At 50.5% G+C, this 18605-nt stretch overlaps 1 protein-coding gene across 3 annotated transcripts in view; it reads left to right on the plus strand.

The window, feature by feature from the left end:
* Positions 1–18605, plus strand: part of ANKS6 (ankyrin repeat and sterile alpha motif domain containing 6) — a 56750-nt gene that overhangs the window by 4939 nt on the left and 33206 nt on the right. For all 3 annotated transcript variants that reach the window (XM_060300704.1, XM_030829818.2, XM_030829820.2), the window contains exons 2-9: positions 2982–3478; positions 8115–8159; positions 8864–9068; positions 10071–10177; positions 12219–12367; positions 13681–13879; positions 14661–14710; positions 17840–18043. In XM_060300704.1, coding sequence (XP_060156687.1) covers positions 3202–3478; positions 8115–8159; positions 8864–9068; positions 10071–10177; positions 12219–12367; positions 13681–13879; positions 14661–14710; positions 17840–18043 — 1236 coding nt within the window. In that variant the 5' untranslated portion in view covers positions 2982–3201. The remainder of the gene's footprint in view (positions 1–2981; positions 3479–8114; positions 8160–8863; positions 9069–10070; positions 10178–12218; positions 12368–13680; positions 13880–14660; positions 14711–17839; positions 18044–18605) is intronic.

Consider the following 18605-nt stretch of genomic DNA (forward strand, 5'->3'; position numbering starts at 1 on the left):
TCTGGCTCTAATTTCACCCTTGGCTTCCTTACTTTCCTTCTTCTGCCCTTCACTTTTCCGCCTGCCAGCGTGGCAGAGCTGGCCTCTCAGCCCAGTGCTTTGAGAGTGGGAGTGTGTGCCAGGTCTTTCAATACAGGTGTTAATTGCTGACATTAATTGGTAATCATAGCAGCTGCTCAGAAAGCCCTGAGCTTCCCTATCTTCAGTAATTACCTATTAGAAGCTTAGCATCCACAAAATTATCTCAGCCTTCATTGAATCCTTTTATATTTTCAGCCTAATTGAATGACCTCTTGGGCTACTCACGAGTTCAGAAAGCATTCCAAGTGTCAGCATTTCTGCTCAAATTAAGCGCTTTTCCTCCTTTGTGAGTTTGTTTTACCAGAAAAAGTGGGCTTTGGGATTTTAGGGTCTAGGTTCAAGTTTTGACTCCATGGCTTCCAAATTGAGAGATTCTGGATTATTGCTTTCCATTGTAATCTTCAGTTTCCTCATCTGTGAAATAGGCATTATCAGTTTATCTCAGGGCTTACTAAGATCCAATAGATAAAAACAGGATTTTTATCTGTTATCTGCTGTCAGGGATTATGCTAGATTTTATCTCATGCTTGATAACTAAATAGAGAAATCTTTTTTAAATTTTTAAAATATTTTTGGCTGCGTTGGGTCTTAGTTGTGGCATGCAGGGTCTTTGTTTGTGGCGTGTGGGCTTCTCTCTAGTTGTGGCGTGCGAGTTTTCTCTCACTAGTTGTGGCGTGCGGGGTCCAGAGCGCATGGGCTCTGTAGTTTACGGCACATGGGCTCTCTCGTTGAGGCGCAAGAGCTCAGTAGTTGTGGGGCGCGAGCTTAGTTGCCCCACGGCATGTGGGACCTTAGTTCCCTGACCAGGGATCGAACTTGCGTCCCCTGCCTTGGAAGGCGGATTCTTTACCACTGGACCACCAGGGAAGTCCCTAAATAGGGTAATCTTTTAAAGTTATCTACTCCAACGGAGGATACACCAGTTCTTCGGCCATTTCTGTTGCCTGTCTGGGGACCAGCCTCTGCGTGGTTATGCCAACTGTTCATTCACTCACTCATTCGACAAAATTTACTGAGCTCCACTGTGGGTCTTGTCCTTGGAGAGTGCACAGTCTAACAGGAAGACACAATTATAGAAGGAGGGCCCAGGTACATCAGGAGGGGTGAGGACAGGGGATTGTGTGTGTTCAGTTGAGGGACACCTGAACTGATGTGGGGAGATGATCTGGAAGCTGCTCAGAGGAGGTGAGATCTGAGCTGAATCCTGCAGCAGGATAACGGTGTGCTTAGACCCGTAGACAAGGACAGGAGGGTACTCTGGTCAGAAAGGCAGGATGGCAGAGGCATGGGAGGAGTATAACTGCTGAGTGCAGGTGAGCGTGGCAGTACAGTGTGGGAGTTGGGAGGAAGTAAGGTTGACAAAGTTGGCAGGCCTTTTCGGGAAGTGGGGGAGTGGCCATGAGATTTAGGTTTGCGGAATATCATTATGGAGAATGGGCAGGGAGACAGGCTGGGGTTGCAGCTCTCCACATTTTTGCCAGATTCAGTCCACTCTTGGAGAAGAGGCCAGACAGGCCCAGTTCCCCTGCAGCTGGGGAAGCCAGTTCACCAAGCTCTCCCTCCGAGCTCCGCAGGCTGAGTGACCCGGTGCTGTTCAGGTTCACGTCCCAGAAGGTATTTGTAAGTTCAAAACAGAATTCAACCTTGGCTCTGCCTCCACAGGGAGGAGGGAGGCCCTGGGTTTAGAAGAAGTACAAAACCGCTTCCGTAAAGGAGGGGAACGCCACAAGAGATTCATTGTAAAAGCTGCCTCGCAGATGCAGACCTCATGCCGGCATTACGGTCTTGTAAAACCTGGCGCCGCCGGCCCCTTTCTTCTTCTTGTTCTTTCCTTTTAGTCCAAGGCTCCTTCCAGCTCTGAGCCCAGAAAGATTGCGCCAACCCCAAACGCTGCAAAACAGAACTCTTCTGCCCTCTGGCGGCAGACGAAGGAAGAAATTTTGCTGGGAAAAGGCATCTGTTTTCCTCTTCCTGGTATTAGAGTTGGTGGGTGCATGTCTGTCTCCCCAGCGTCCCAGCCAGGCAGTCGCTCAAGCTTCCCTGGAGAGGGTCTGGCCCAGATCGGATTCTCAGCCGCCAGCAGGGGACATTCCAGCCAGAAGGTGGCAGCAGGCCTCTGGCGAGAGGTGCCCCCACCCGCCTCTGCTGACCACAGCTACGCCACACTTCTTGGCATGGGGTCCGCTGTCTCATCTCGAAGGACCTTCTGTGCATGTGTGTTTGGGGCTGGGAAGGGTAGACGTGAGTCAGACATGGGCCCTGCCTGTGGGGAATGAGAACACAGAGAGGGAGCTTACCCAGCTCTGAAGCAGAATCACACGAACTCTCTGCGATGTGGGAAGCAGCGTGGTGTAGGGGAAAGCGGGAGGGCAGCAGGATTCAGACAGACCTGGGCTCTGACCCTGTGGCCACCTCTCACCAGCTGGGTGACCTTGGCCTGTTGTGTGATGTAAAATGTTTAAATGATTACAATTGTAATAGCTAACATTTATGTGGTGCTTCCTTTGGCCAAGCACTGTTCTAGGTGCTTTATGTATGTTTTATATTTATATATATTAACTCATTTAATCCTCCACAGCCCTTGAAGTAGATATAATCATATCCCCATTTTAGAGATGAGGAAATGAAGGCACGAAGAAGCTAAAATTCTTTCTCCAGGTAATGCAGCTAGTGGGTGGCAGAGCTGGATTGGAAACTAGACAGGGCAGTGGCTTGCCTTTGTGATGGTGTGTATTCAGGGCCAGCACAGTGCCTGGCAGCAGAAGAAGGCCTTTGATTATAAGCAGCTATTACAACTTTAATAGTTAATGATTCAATAGTTAATAACTAAATGATTACATGAGCTGTCTCCTCATCACTGCCCCATGTTGAGTGTCACTAATTGTCCATCTTCCTGGCAGATTTGGACATGTGAGCGTGGCACACCTCCTTTTGGATCACGGGGCTGATGTCAATGCCCAGAACCGGCTGGGGGCCAGTGTGCTCACCGTGGCCTCTCGGGGTGGCCACCTGGGCGTGGTGAAGCTGCTCCTGGAAGCCGGTGCCTTTGTGGACCATCACAAACCCTCAGGCGAGCAGGCGGGGGACGGCAGGGACGAGCTCCTGGACGTCACGGCCCTGATGGCCGCAATCCAGCACGGACATGAGGCTGTGGTACGTCTGCTGATGGAGTGGGGTGCAGACCCCAACCACGCGGCCCGCACTGTGGGCTGGAGCCCGCTGATGCTGTCAGCACTCCTCGGGAGGCTTGGCACGGCCCAGCAGCTGGTGGAGAAGGGGGCCAACCCGGACCACCTCAGCGTGCTGGAGAAGACCGCCTTCGAGGTCGCACTTGACCGCAAGTACAGGGACCTTGCAGACTACCTGGACCCGCTGACCACTGTCAGACCCAAGACAGGTCAGGCTGCGCCACCGCTAAACTACCCCCTCGTCCCGCCGTGGCCTCACAGAGGACCCCAGATTGTGTTTAAATGGCAAACGCCGAGGGGTGTCCAAACAGAAGGGCATGTGGAAATCGCAGCCTGCGGGGTAGTGGGACTTAAGATGTGCCGTGGGGGAGAATCAGGCAGGGGTGCCTGCCACGTGCAGGTTCCTGGCCCACCCTCCCTCCAGAGAGTGATTTGGTAGCTCTCAGAAGAGCCTGGAAACCTGCACAGCAAGGCCCCTCCTTCCTAACCAGATGATTCTGGTGCAGGAGGTTCTGAGATCCTTCTAGAATGGGTCAGCAAACTTCTGTAAAGAACCAGATAATAAATATAGTATTTTAGGCTTTGTGGGCCACACAATCTCTGTCGTAACCACTCAGTTCTGCTAGAATGAAAGCAGCCTACGTGATATGTCAAGGAGTGGGTGGGGCTGTGACCAGGAAAACCATCATTCTAAAAACAGGCACAGGGGTAGTTTTGGCAACCCCTGCTCTAGAACAGTGTGCCTAACCTCAGTTGCCAATGACCAGTGCCCAGAGACTAAGTCACATAAAATTTAGCCTCCTTTTCTGTTGTGTTTTTTCAACACCTATTAGTGTATCCTGTTTCTTTTTTCTTTTTGCCATCTTTCTGGCACTTAAAGAGATGTCTAAACTTGCCATCTTTCTGGCACTTAAAGAGATGTCTAAACAATCCTTAGCAAATCTGCTACAGGACATATGTTTCAAAACCTCTAGTTCATCATGTGCAGTAGAATTGTGTAATGCAGAGTCACACGGCCTCAATACCCTCTGTCTGTGATGCTCTGATTTCAGTGGCAGGCCTGAGACGACCTGGGCTGTAAGGCTGGGCTGCAGCATGTGAGCACGTAGGACTGAAAGGTAAAAATTGGAAGAAAAGGTCATCAGACAGACAGGCTAAAAAGACTTGAAAGTGTTGAAAGGTTTGAACCATGCAAAGAATACGCAGTAGTCCTGTCAATCACTTTGTAAATCAACTACATTTCAATTAAAAAAAAATTCAAATGGTCAATTAAAAAAAGTTCCATCAATCAAAAGATGCTGCACATTTGGGAAATGCTTATTAGAAATACATTGTCGGGTCAAAATACTCTGAAATAAACATGTTGAAAAACCCCGTAACAACAGAGGGATGGCGAAAATGAAGAGAACGCCAAACAGAAAGGAAAAAGAAGGAAAGTTTAGGAAAACCTATCTGGAGCCAGGAGAGCTCTTTACTTCTTTGCAGATCCAGAGAGGAATAGAGGCTGGTCAAAGGTCACATACCGGTTAGAAGCTGAGTGACACTCAGAAGGCGAGGGAATCCATGGGAAGAGCACTGGGATGTGACTCCGCCCAGTTGGAGCACTTGTAGGGCCGCTGGGAGCTGGGCATGCTTGTAACTCTCTCTGAGCCTTCCTTTGCCTCTTGTATAAAATGGGGTTAATGACAACTACCAGGTGGTCATGAGCAGAAAATAAGCCGGCCTCTGGGGTGTGAGCCCTTGGGCTAGAATGTAATAGCAATTCAGTGTTAGGTCCTGGGGAAGAGTTGCAGTTGGAAGGTAGGGCTCCAGCCTCACACAGGGTATTTTCCTTGACGCAAGGCTGCTGCCCTCCTTTAAAGGCTTTAGTTCCATTTGTCTCTGTAGCCAAGATCGGGACGGGAACTGCCTTCTCATGTCCCTGCTCTGCCAATAGGCAGACTCTTACCTCACCCCCACCCCAGGGAGGTTGGCTTCAGCCACGTTGCAGGTGAGGGAGATCAGGCAACTCGCTCAAGGCCTCCACCCTAGAAGTCGACAGTCTGGAACTTGCACCCTGCCTGTAGCCACTGAGCTGTGCCTCTCGTACTGCTTATTCTCCTCCTTCCTCAGATTTCCCCCAGCCGGCGTTCTGGGGTCTTAGCTCCCCACGTGCCTCCTTAGGGACTGCCCTGGCACCCTGGGAAGGCGATGCCCTCATCTCCTCGAGGTGCGGTGGGGCAGACACAGTGTTGGGCTTGCCCAAGGTCACCCTCTACCAGGATCCACCCAGCCTTGCCTGTGCTGGCCAAGGGACCTTGGACCAGCTGCCTGCGTTCTCTAAGCTTCTGTTTCGTCATCCATAAGTGGGTGACGGGAGTACCCCCTGCCTCACAGGACTGCTGTGACAATCAAGTGAGGTCATCCCAGCCCAGAGGGAGCACGTGAGAGATGCTGGCAGCTGCCTCACCCCTGTTACCGTAGTCATTCTATTTGATGGGACCGGGTCATGGTTACGAGCAGACTTCCCCATCGAGCAGACCAGGGTTTGAGGCTCAGCTCTCCCACTTTGTGGCTGGGCGGCCTTGTTGTATTCATTGTCCCTCCAGGACTCCAGTGTCCTCTTTCATAAAACAGCCATAATAAATGCACTTACCTTGTGAGGTCCTATGAGCTGTGGTAAGATAATGCCTGTAAAATACATACCCCAGTGCCTGGCACATAAAGAGCAGTGAGTGGAAGCTACCAAAATGGATTTTTATTGACCATTCATTCATTCCGTTACTCTGCAAGTATTTGAGTGCCTACTATGTACCAGGCACTGTTCTAGGCACCAGCAAACAAATCAGACCTAATCCCTGCACTTGAGGACGCTGGCCTCTGTAGGCGAGACAGCCAAGAAACAGGAAATAAGCATATTAAATAAAATAAGTTACATAGTACGGTAGATGGAAGTACCATGGTGGGGAAGAAAACAAACAGGGGCGAGGTGGAGGGTGTGGGAGCAGTGGAGTTGGGGCGATACAGGCCACTGTATGAAATAGGGCCGTTGGGTGGCCCCCTTGAGGTGAGAGTTCAGCCTACTTGCAGGAGCTGAGGAAGTGTTCCATGCGGCCTCTCAGGGAAGAGCCTTCGGGTAGGACAACAGCAAGGGCAAAGGCTGTGTTACTAATAATGACAGATTATTAAGTGAATAACATTAGGCCCCAGCTTTTTTTGTGAAATGCCAGAAATCCACCCCGCATCGGGGCCTTGGAGATCCCCAGCTCTCTCCCTTGCATTAGCTGCAGGACAGGATATCTTTGAGGCTGTAACTGTCCTTGTGACACCCTCCCCACCCCCACTGTGGTTGTTCCTTGGGCTATGGAAGGGTCCCTGGAGTTGCTCTGATACTGATGCAAAAACTGGAGCCTGGAGTGAGGAAAGGACCAGCCCAGGGTCACTGGGCATCAGGCACAGCTGCCCCAGCTTCCTGGGGTAAGACTAGACTGTCAGTGATTCATTTGCACCAGAAGGTTGCTTAGCAACCAACACTAGGGCCAGGTGACACACTCTTTTCTGTCAAAGGGTCTTGGCATGAGAAGGCCCTGGCCCACAGCAAATTAGACTCTTAAACACTTAAAGGAACGAGACATATTTTTTGAAACCAAAACACAGTATCATTTCTTAATAGTATTTCAAAGGCAAAATTAGACACTTGGTTCCATGGCCCTGTGTATACTTCCTTGTAAGAGCCCTGGAGTTAACTAGTACCTTTTCTGGGGTGGATGCTGGTCACTAGGAAAGATAACAAAAATTGCTCTTTTTTTTAGAATAGAGCCTAAGAATTTCTGAAGCATTTTACCATCTATATTATCCACCCCTGCAACAACCACATGGTCCCCATGTTAGTGTGTTGTCCCCATATTAATGATGAGGAGACAGATCTCTCTGGAAACATGCATTCAGATTCAGGTACTCTGACTCCAGACTCTGTGCTCCTTGTGCCACGCTGCACCTTCCTCCCAGCTGCCGGAAGGGGCTGATCTGGACCAGGGATTTGGCCCAGAGTCACAGGTTTCCTCCTGCAGCTGCTCCATCCCCCCGGAGTTAGTCAAAGGAAGTCCTACATTTGCACACCAGCGAAGAGCCTGGTCATGAGGATGGATGCTTTCTGACGGGAAGGAGCAGGGTACCCGCTAGCTCCAGCTTCGAGGAAGATGACAGAGAGCAGATGAGGGAGGGGCTAGCCCTGGGTGGGCGCAGCAAGGCCCAGCACGAAGACATCAGTTGGGCAGTCGCCTGCTGGGCGCTGCATCTGCAAGTCTGGGGTAGGGGTGACTTTCAGAATCATTCAGATGGCTGCTGATTTGGGAAGGAAAGCAAATATTAGCATTGGCTCTTCTGGTGGCCACGACCATGACCTCCTCTGGGATTAGCTGCTCAGTGTCTCAGGGGTCCTCTGCTCTGGAATTACCTCATGGTTGTACATTTAGTTTTCAGACTAAAAGAATCATTGTTTCTTTTTAAAATCTTCATAGGAATACATTTTTCTAAGACTGTACTTTTCCATTCTATCTGAGAAAGGCCATCCCAAAGTTTGGAGTGCCTAAAAATGACTGCTTTATGAGTTGTGGGATCGGGAAATGGTCTGCTCATTCATGTTTTCTGGGCCAGATGACCTCCCACGGTCTGTGTCTGAAGCATTTTCAGACACTCTGACAATAGCCCTTCCAGAAGGTCTGCTGGAGTCATCTCAGGTCTCTGATTAGACTGCTTTTGAGAAGCAGATCATTTTTAAAGCTAGGCTGGGTCGTTACACCCTTGTGACTTTTCTGTTGTTTCAAACCTTTCCGTGGTTAACTTGTAAAATCTTTGTTTACCCAGATGAGGAGAAAAGGCGACCTGATATTTTCCATGCATTGAAAATGGGTAAGCGCTTGAGAAAATCTTTTTGGATATTTAAGAATACAGTGCTATTTTTTTCCAACCTAATTAATATTTATAGTCCTTTCCAAGGCCACCCAGAGTATTTGAGAAAGAAACAGGCATTTTGTTGTTTCCTGACTCTAGTTTCACCCAGGGAGGTTCAGACCCTGGAGTCTGGTAGTCATGCTGTATTACACACAGGTTCCAGACTGCTCTCTCAGGCCCCCTCTGCCTCTCCAGCTAAATCCTGTGGCTATGTCCTGGCTTTTACTTACCTCTAAAATGCCTGGCTGCCCGCCTACCCGTTCCACTCTCTTTGTAATGAAGGGCTGTTTAGCCTAATATTGCCTCTCCTGAAATAGACACCCCACCTCCAGGAAGCTCGCCCTTATCCTCACCTCTCAGGGAGACCTGAGCTCTCCTTCTGCGTGCTCATTGCCCTTCATCACCATCCTTTTAAGATGTCGGTGACATTTTCTGTCTTTTGGTAAAGCCGTTCGTGTGCTTGCCTCCATCCCTCCTAGACGGAAGGATTTGAGAGTGCGGGCTACCTCTGACTCATCTTTGTAGCCCCTGCGATGCCCCGTAGCCCAGTGCAGAGGCTGGCTTAGCACATCTGTTACATGAAACCACTGGGTAAATGATCCTGCAGTGCCAGGCCCACGGATCACCAGGGCTTCTGCTTCTGCTTCTGCTTCTGTTTGCAGGAAACTTCCAGCTGGTCAAAGAGATTGCCGATGAAGACCCCAACCACGTGAACCTGGTTAATGGGGATGGGGCGACCCCACTGATGCTGGCAGCTGTCATGGGGCAGCTGCCTCTGGTGCAGCTACTGGTTGAGAGGCATGCTGACGTGGACAAGCAGGACGGCGTGCATGGCTGGACGGCCCTCATGCAGGCCACCTACCACGGGTCAGTGCCAGCTCCACTCCCTCAGTGGGGAGGCTAAGATGTCCCGGGCTGAAAGAGGATTCCTGATGGGTTTCTGGTACCGAGATGCTACAGATGAGCCCACCCCCCCCAATTATGACGATGTTGAGGCACTCAAAAAAGACTAAAAGCCACGCAGGCTCAGTCTGTCCTGTATTCCTACCCTTTGTGTCCAGATTTCCTGTTGCCTTGGCACACAATTTCACCTGTGGTCATGAGAAACCATGCAGAAGGAAGGTTTTATACTGAAAGATAAGTTTCAGTTGAGCAAACAGATTAGTTCTTCTGGAGTTTCACATTGGTGTATATAGCAGCCCCCTGTTGCCCCTGTTGGGAATGAACATCGGCCATTTGTACCACTGGCTTCTCGTCTGATGGTGAGGCTTGTCCTAGCCCTCGTTTTGCATAGGCGTCAGCGTCGACTGGTGCTTCTGAATCCCTTCTCATCCAGTCATCCCTCTGCCCTCCTGGATGCCTCCTCCTTGGGGTGGGCTTGACCAAGAGGCAGGGATCTGCATACAGCCTTATACCTGCTCAGTGATCTGATTCCAAATTAGGGGCTCCACCCTTGTCCTGCTTCAGGTGATCAGAGCAGTCTCCTGCATCCTTTTGAAGTGGTTTCTTTCCTCATTTGATAGGCCTCAGACTTCCACATCAAACACCCTGGCCTGCGGGAGGCTTCATGTTTCAGCTGCAGGAGTCCTGATTTGGGGCTGGAGGGGCAGGGCCTGCATGTGGTCCTGGGGGCCAGTGGTTTTGGGGCAGAGCCCTTGGTTTTTGGTTTGTGGAAGGAACACTCAGGCTTTGATTTCTGTCATGGCTGGCCACAGTGTAGGGAACAAGGGCTGGGAGACACAGCTTTCCAAGCCCTTTTACAGGTGCAGAGATGCTGCTGTAGTTAAAGCCACCACTCATGTTGCCCAGAAGCAAGGCCATGATTTCTCTTTCAGTGGGTCTCACTCTGGCTTTTTCTTTCTTCCACAGGAACAAGGAGATTGTCAAATATCTGCTAAACCAAGGAGCCGATGTCACTCTTCGTGCAAAAAACGGGTACACGGCCTTTGACCTAGTGATGCTGCTGAGTGATCCTGGTGGGTTGTTTCTGGAAAAGAGTTTTAAGCCTGCCGGGTTCTCTGGCTGGGAATTGAGATAATCACCTGTGATTAAGCACTTGCTTATTCAAGGGGGAAGCCACTCTCAGACTCCCAGAGCTCCCCACACAGCCTCAGGCAAGTCTTCACTCCTCCCAAGGAGGGTGGAGCTGGGACCAGGTAGTCCCTGAGGCCTCTCTCGGCTCCAGCCTTCTGGGAGTCTCCAGGAGGGAAGCCCTTGGCAGACTGCACAAATCCTAGGTTGGTATTTGTGCTCCCAGCCGGAAACTGATTGACTCCGGAGGAAACAGGCCCCTCTCACGAGCAGAATCAGAGTAAGCAGTGACCCCCGTGGCTTAATTGTGTAGGTGGAGGCTGCAGGTCAAGGGTCCTGTGCTGGAGGTGTCGCCATTACTAAGCCCCCAGCTGGCACCTCAGACCCTCCCCCACTTTGACAGGCCTTCCTCTGGGACCTGGGGCTTCCAATTAGCCAGCTCAGGGGGCAGGGTCTGTCTTACCTATTGTCTCTCTTGTGACCCCCAAGTTTCAGCCCAGAGCAGGAGAAGCTGGGAGGCCTTCCTGGCCCGCAGGCTCTGAGCCCTGAGCCGGATTCTAAGCAGCTGGCGGTGGAGGGGAGGACTTTTGCCTCCTCAGTGTCTGGTGGAGGGACTCCTGCGGCCTCCCTTAGCTGTGGAGGTGGCAGCCCCTTCCTTACCGCCAGCATCACCTCCCCCACCGCCCTCCCCTCCTGCGGGCCCCACACATCACACATACGTGCTGGTCCTGTTGTATCCTTGGAGAGCAGCGAGAGAAGCAGAGCTGCTTGTAGAGGGGAGGAGCCCAGAGTCTGGGAAGACCTGAGCCCTGCTAGAGAGATAGGGCCCTCCACCTAAGTGCAGCGATCTCACTCCTCACGTGGCTAGGGTTCACATCATTCAGGATCAGTCTCCCGGGGACCCCGGCCTCCTCCCACACACGCTTTCCTCTGACAGACTCGTCTCTTTCCCTGTGTCTCTTCCCGCTCCCCCCTTCTCCCCCACTCCCTTTCCCAATAAAACAATCTACCCCAATGGATTTTTTTTTTTCCTAGTGGGTTTTCAAATGAAGTTTTTGCCTGAAATTTTCAAAGAAACACATGCTTATTATTGAACACTTGGAGAGAAAAAAAGGAAACAGTCATCAAGAGAAAAGCATATTAATAGTTGGTAGTATTTTCTTCTCAGTCCTGTTTGTTGTTTTTTCAATAGCCTAGTTGAGTTAATAATAACTAATACTACTTAACCTTTCTTAAGCACTTACTGTATGTTAGGAATTACCTCAAATCCTCCAGATACCTTTATGTGGTGGTACTAATGTCACCTCTTAATCTACCTGCAGTTACATGGCCAGGGAGGAACAGAGGCAGAATTCAAACCTCAGTCATCTGGCTGTAGAGCCTGTACTTTTTTTTTTTTTAAACAACAGCTGTTTTATTTTACTTATTATTTGTTTTTAATATATTTATTTATTTATTTATTTTTGGCTGCGTTGGGTCTTCGTTGCTGTGTGCGGGCTTTCTCTAGTTGCAAGTGGTCTTCGTTGCGGTGCACGGGCTTCTCATTGCGGTGGCTTCTCTTGTTGCACAGCATGGGCTCTAGGCACGTGGGCTTCAGTAGTTGTGGTGCACGGGCTTAGTTGCTCCGCAACATATGGGGTCTTCCCGGACCAGGGCTCGAACCCGTGTCCCCTGCATTGGCAGGCGGATTCTTAACTACCGCGTCGGAAGTCCCGAGCCTGTACTTTTTTAAACCCACGACCCCTCTGCCTTCCTGGTAGGACAGGACTTCTGGCTTTTATTTCTGGTTAAGTGGGTTAAGCCCTGCTCACCTGTTTGCCACCTTTTGAAGAGCCAGTGGAGGGGCAGGGACGCCTTGATCCTGGAGTAACACAGGCTCTGGAGCTGTGGGGCTGAGTTCTCAGGCTGATGGGGGTCATCTTGGGCCCCCACCCCATGGCCCGACAGACATATTTGCAGGTAAAATGCTGCCTTTTGTGTCCATAGACACGGAACTTGTTCGACTGCTGGCATCTGTCTGCATGCAGGTGAATAAAGACAAAGGCCGGCCCAGCCACTCACCACCCCCGCCCCACTCGAAGGTCCGACAGCCCTGGAGTGTCCCAGTGCTGCCTGATGACAAAGGCGGACTTAAGGTTTGACTTCTCTTGTCTTAAATGGCGTCAGAGAGCCAGGCCAGGATGGGTGAAGCGGAGAGATGCTTGCCGCTTCCTTGTTAACCAGGGCTGGTGTAGGCTGGGGTGGGGGCCCAGTAGGGGCAGGAAGTAAGCTGGAGGTGAGCAATAGGGAACGGTGGGGACCAGGGAAAACTGGGGTGATCGTAACCACTTAGTGGCCTTAGTCGCTGCTTTGCAAGTATGTGGGTCCATGTTGCCACATGTTCCCATCTTTTTCAGGAGAAGCTAGAAACCCAGATTTTGATGCAGAGACACAATTTGTAAATGTAGGGAATTTAAACATTTTTTTTGCATGATGTAGTACTGAGCTGGCCAACCTTGAACACCTCTTCTTCCAGGCCATCTCTCTGTGGCCTGTGCTTTAGTGTGGAAAGTATTTGCTGATTGCACCATTCTAGGATCTCCCTGTGGTCCACAGACCCCCGTCAGCTTCTTCCGGAAACCTCAAAACCAAGCTCCAGTTGCCTATTTCTAAACTGCAAGCTGAATGTTTCTCTTTGAATTTCTTATCCTCCGAGCCCTGCTCTGCTTGTTGGAAATCAAAATTATTTTTTCCCTTGTCCTGGCTGGGGTTCTAGCACCTTCTCAGATCTGCAGACTTAGCATTCTTCTCATGTTCGTCGCTCACTCAGGCCCCTGGATTCTTCCTCACAGTGTTGTTTGCATAGATCTCTTCATTCCTGCCTCACTGCCATCTCTGTAGGCCAGGCTCTCACAGCCTCCCTTTGGCGCTGTGCCAGTAACCCCTGAGCTATCGTGGGATTATGTAGACACCCTAGAGGTGGCACCTGTCCTCTCTTTAGGTGGGAAGGCATCAGCTACAGGAGCAGATGGTCCAGGCGTTGGTGTGGACACCCTGACACCTCTCACATTGTTACTGGAATAGGGGGAAGGAGGTTATGCAGTAATAGATGTTAAGGTGTTTGGTATTGCCTCTGTGTCCACCTGTCTGTCCCTGTTTGACTGTAAGACATTGAGCAAATTGATATCCCTGGGTCTGTGTTTCTCTATCTGTGCAATAAGGAGATTGATTGGAGGAGGGTTAGCAAATAGGGTTCACTGCCAACTCCAGCCTATTGGAAAGGCTCCCTAAGGGCTGGGTCAGGAAGGATTTAGAGAGAACCATGGCTTTTGGGAAAGGGTGCTATGGTTGATTGGTAATGCCCGCAGTGGGCCCAGGAGAGGGGAAGGGAAGCACGTGTGGAGTGTGGTCACTGTCCCTGGGCTAGGTGTTCTTGGGGCATGACCTCTGCTCTGCACTTCCTTGGCAGTCCTGGTGGAACCGAATGTCCAATCGGTTCCGGAAGCTCAAACTGATGCAGACACTGCCCCGTGGGCTGTCCAGCAACCAGCCATTGCCTTTCTGTGATGAGCCAGAGCCAGCACTGGACTCCACAATGAGGGCGCCCCCCCCAGACAAGACGAGCCGCTCTGGGCTCCCCGACGTGACCCCCACGACCAAAGACAATGGTAAGAAGAAGTTGCATGTGTGGTAGAATTTCCAGAATGGTCAAACCCTGAACCTTTTTGCCCTCACCCTCTTCCCTTTGTCCCACCTCCTAGGCTGATGCCAGAGGTGAGATGCTGTTGGAATGTGACACTGGGGCAGAGTGGCTGGTCTGGCAAAGAAGGGACATAATTGCTGTCAGTGTGGTAGAATGGGGAAGCTGGTGGCACAAGTCCCAGGCTCCTGTCCCACATGCCCTGTTGAGACCACTGGCCAGTCACTGCCTCTCTCTTGCCTTCGATCAGCGATTTTCCCACCTGCCGAATGTGATTGGTCTTGCACTGACAGTGTTTTGAAATAGAGTGAATTACTAGGGTTGGGCTGGGGGTAGTGAGCTCCCCACCAATGGAGGTATTCAACAGATTGGATGACTTTGCCAGGGCACTGAAGGAGATTCCCACACTGATTGGGACGTCAATTAGATCAGATCCCTTCTAACAGTCAGACTTCCCACACCCAGACTAGATCCTTTGGCACCACTGTTTGAGACAGACTATTGAGCTGGAGGTACCACTGTCTGACCCAGCATGACAGTGGTTTACGGGAAAGCTGAAAACACACTCTAAGATACCTTTTAAGTGCTTTCCTTCTATTCAGATATAGAATACCAATTATTATTAAGTATTTAATCACTCAGGAGAGTTGGTTTTCCAGGATGAAGGCTGACCTGGTCACTTGTCATGCCATGAACTCTTTGTGGGGTGGGGGTGGGGTCATTTCAGGAAACTTCTATTTGTTTCTCAGGTCCTGGGAGCACAAGAGGAGAAAAGGAAGATGTGTTATTGACAACCATGGTGAGTGTGGGGCTTTTCTAAACGCATTTCAGGTCTCTACCAATCGTTAGGGGATTGATTTCTAAGAAGGGATGTAGGCGTTTGTCTTTCTCTGTGGTGGTTACAGATGGGGTCGATATCAAAATGTGTAACAGTGGGTATATCTCTGGCACCGAGAAATCAGGACAGATGCCAGCCCTGAATTGCAGGTAAGGCTGTGCTTGTGCTTAGCAGCCAGAGGTAATCCCCAATCATGTTCTCAAGGAGGCAGTACTGAGGACAGGGGCCTTGTAGGCATAGGAATTGATGGGTGACATTGAACTCACCCTTTTGGTTACGGAAAGCCAAGGAGAGAGAAGTCAAAGAGGAGGGTATGTTTCCAGCCTGAGAGAGGCCTCAGTTTCCTCATCTATAAATTAGAGATGTATCAGGATTAGGTTCAGCTATGAGTAACAGAAAATCCCCAAATAACGGGCATAAATATATGACAGCATCACATTTCTGTCAAGTAAGTGAAGTTCAAGACTAGTTTATTGTTCCATAGAGTTTGGGACCTAGGTTCCTTTTACCTGTTGGTCTACCAGCCATGGCTATTACTACCAAGGTCACCTTTTGGTCCAAGATGCCTGCCAGAGCTCTGTCCATTACTACCTCACTCCAGCTGACAGGAAAGATGAGGGAAGAAGAGGTGACCATAGGCACATGCCAGGTGTCTTTAAAGAAGTTTCCTGGGCTTCCCTGGTGGTGCAGTGGTTGAGGGTCCGCCTGCCGATGCAGGGGACATGGGTTTGTGACCCTATCTGGGAGGATCCCGTGTGCCGCGGAGCGGCTGGGCCCGTGAGTCATGGCCGCTGAGCCTGTGCGTCCGGAGCCTGTGCTCCGCAACGGGGCGGGGGGGGGGGGGCCACGACAGTGAGAGGCCCACGTACTGCAAAAAATTAAAGAAGTTTCCTGGAAACTCATACATCACTTTTGCTTACATTAAATGGGCCAGAATTTAGTCACATGGCCCATTCACACTGCACAGGAGGCTGGGAAATGAAGTCTTTGTTCCGAGTGGTCGTGTGCCCATCTAAGTATCAGGTGTGTCTGCTGAGGAAGATATCGAGGATGGACATTAAGTGATAGCTAGCCTTCTCTAACTTAGGGGATGATCTCTCATGGTTGTGGTTTTTCAATGAGATCATCCCCAGGAAGTTCTTAACATAGTGGCTGGCCCAGAATGAGCTCTCATTTATCTACTGTGTGACATTGGACATGTTACCTCACTTCTGTGGGCTTCATTTCTCTTCTCTGAAGTGAGAGTCTCCTGGTTGGAGTTGGGCTCAAGTCCCTTTAGCTCTGAGGCCTTAATCTGGAGGCTGGCCAGGAGAGGGCAGTATTGGAGAGAAGAAGGGAGCAGAGGAGCCCCCAAAAGACTAAGCTGCCCCAGGACCTGCGGAGCCCTGACCAGGATCTGCCCGCTCTGCCCTGCTGTGTAATAGGCGTAAATTGGTGTCTGCACACTGACTGTGGGACTTGTACCGCCCAACATTTGATAATGTTATTAAATAGCAAGAATTACTTTCAGTATAAAGACAAATGCTGTTATTGAAATTTTGGAAGATGCAGTAAAGTATAAAGAAAAATAAAATTGCCCTTGATCATACATCCAGATATAATCATGATTGACATTTTGTGGCATATATCTTTTGAGTATTTTCCCTAATCATTTTTTCACATCTGTGAATATGATATCGTGTTATATATAATAAACAAATACTTAACACAGCACTAAGTGTACCAGCCAAATGCTTATTAAGTATTTGCAGCACTTTGCATATATTCACTCACTTAATATCCCCAACAACCATGCCAGGTCAGGCACTGTTATCCTCCCCATATTGTGCTGAACCTGGTGTATTAACAGTTTGTCATGACCATCTTTTCTGTGTCAGAAACACTCTTTGGTCCCATCACACCCAATGGCTGCAGGATGAACATTCCATCATGGGACTGTGCCCTCATCTCTTTATCTAAGACTGACCTGGACTTTGGGGTTCCTAGTTTTTCATTGTTTTAACAGCTCTGATGAATACCCTTAGGCAGATGAGGTTGTCGAGGTCCAGAGGGTACACCCCTTATTCACGGACTCTCAGAAAAGCAGGATAGAGCCAGGATGGGAACCCAGGATGCCCACCCTCCCATCTTGTTGCTCTCCTGTCCCACCTCCTCATGCCCTCTAGAGGGCACGAGTGTGCCTGCCTGCCCCGTGGCAGATGGAGGATGGCCACGGTGCTCTGCTGAGTGGGCGTTTGCAGCCATCCTTGCGGAGATGCCCACCTGCCTGGCTCCCGAGGCAGGTTTAGCTGTGGTATGCCCTTCCCTGCAAAGCACCATCTGGCACCAAGTTCACTGTCTTTTCTTAATTAAAGTTAGCTTGGACTGTGTGAAAGCTTTTCCTTGACAATCCGCCAGTCATCATTGTGTGGATTTTATACTGACCCCAAATCACATTTTCAAAACTTAAATTGCAGTTAAAAATGTCAGCAGTGGGAGGTGTGGCTGGAGTAGGAAGGACATGGTGGGATGGGGGATGGGAGGGTTGGCTGGGTTCACAGATAGCCAGCCTGGGCCTTCCAGTACCCTCATCCCCTCCTCCCGAAACCCCCAGCTCTCGTCACACCAGTGTCCTTGCAATTCTGTGCACTAGTCTTGCTCCTCTTGCCTCCAGGCCTTTCCACATTCTCTTCCCTCGGTCTGCAGTGCCCTTTTCCCAAACCTCTCTGTTGTCCTTTGGGCTCAGCTCAAGTGCCCCCCCCACCCACAAGATGCCCTCTCTACCTGCAGGGAGAGGTGGCCCCTCCCCTGTGCTGCCCCATCACAGCACACGTATCACCTCTTGGCTACCCCACGACTCTCCATACTCCCCGCCCCTGTTGTGTGTTTCTGCTGTGGACAGATGCAAGAGAACCTGGGAGTTGGAGCAGAGCAGCTGTGGGAATCGCTTGGTTGCTGGGAAGAGAGCTGAGGACATCATGTGGGTTTCTGGCTTGGGTGGAGGGGTAGGTAGTGCTGCCGTTCTCTGAGAAGCAGGGGAAACCTGGAGCCTTCCTCGCAGAGCCGGGAGCCCTCTTGGAGCTTGCCTAACCCACAGCCTGTCTTTTTCAGCTTCGGAATGGAGCCCCCTTCACCAGACTCCCAAGCGACAAGCTGAAGGCAGTCATCCCCCCTTTCTTACCCCCTTCCAGCTTTGAGCTGTGGAGCTCGGATCGGTCCCGGACATGTCACAACGGGAAGGCAGACCCCATGAAGACTGTGCGGCCCCAGAGAGCCAGCAGGGGGCAACCTGTGGGCGGCGGGAGCACAGACACCGTAAGTTGTCCAGCTGACATGCTTTACACGTCACCACTCACTGACATTGCAGGCAGAAGGGACCTGAGACCCACTAATCCAGGGGGGCTGAAGCTTTTTGTTTTCTTTTAAATGAGTGATATTCTTTTGTCTAATGAAACCCTACCAAAGAACTTAATATGTAAGCAGATTAAAATGTTAGAGTGAATGGAGTGAAAATGGGAGTCCCTCTCCCTGGAACACAGGTTGAAGACCTGATCTAATCCACCCTTCCCTTTAGTAGATGAGGAAACAGCCCAGAGAAGGGAAGTCAGTTGCTGAAGGTCACCCAGCCAAGTTGGGGCGGGGATGCTGGGACCAGAAATCAGGTTCTTGGCCTCTAATTAAGTTCCATACTACACTGCGCAGGTCCAGGACAAAGCTCAATGCTGGGAGGCAACTATGTGTGCTACTAGTGTTTTCTTGCAACCAGAAAGTGTGACTTGTCTCCTTTTGACCACAGTGGTTTCTGACTTGGTGGCCCTCGGTGTGTCTCTGTGATATACTGAGGTAGTCCGTCCCGTTGTGGGAGCTGATCTCCATA

Source organism: Globicephala melas, chromosome 6, assembly GCF_963455315.2.
Source record: "Globicephala melas chromosome 6, mGloMel1.2, whole genome shotgun sequence".
Taxonomy (NCBI): Eukaryota; Metazoa; Chordata; class Mammalia; order Artiodactyla; family Delphinidae; genus Globicephala; species Globicephala melas.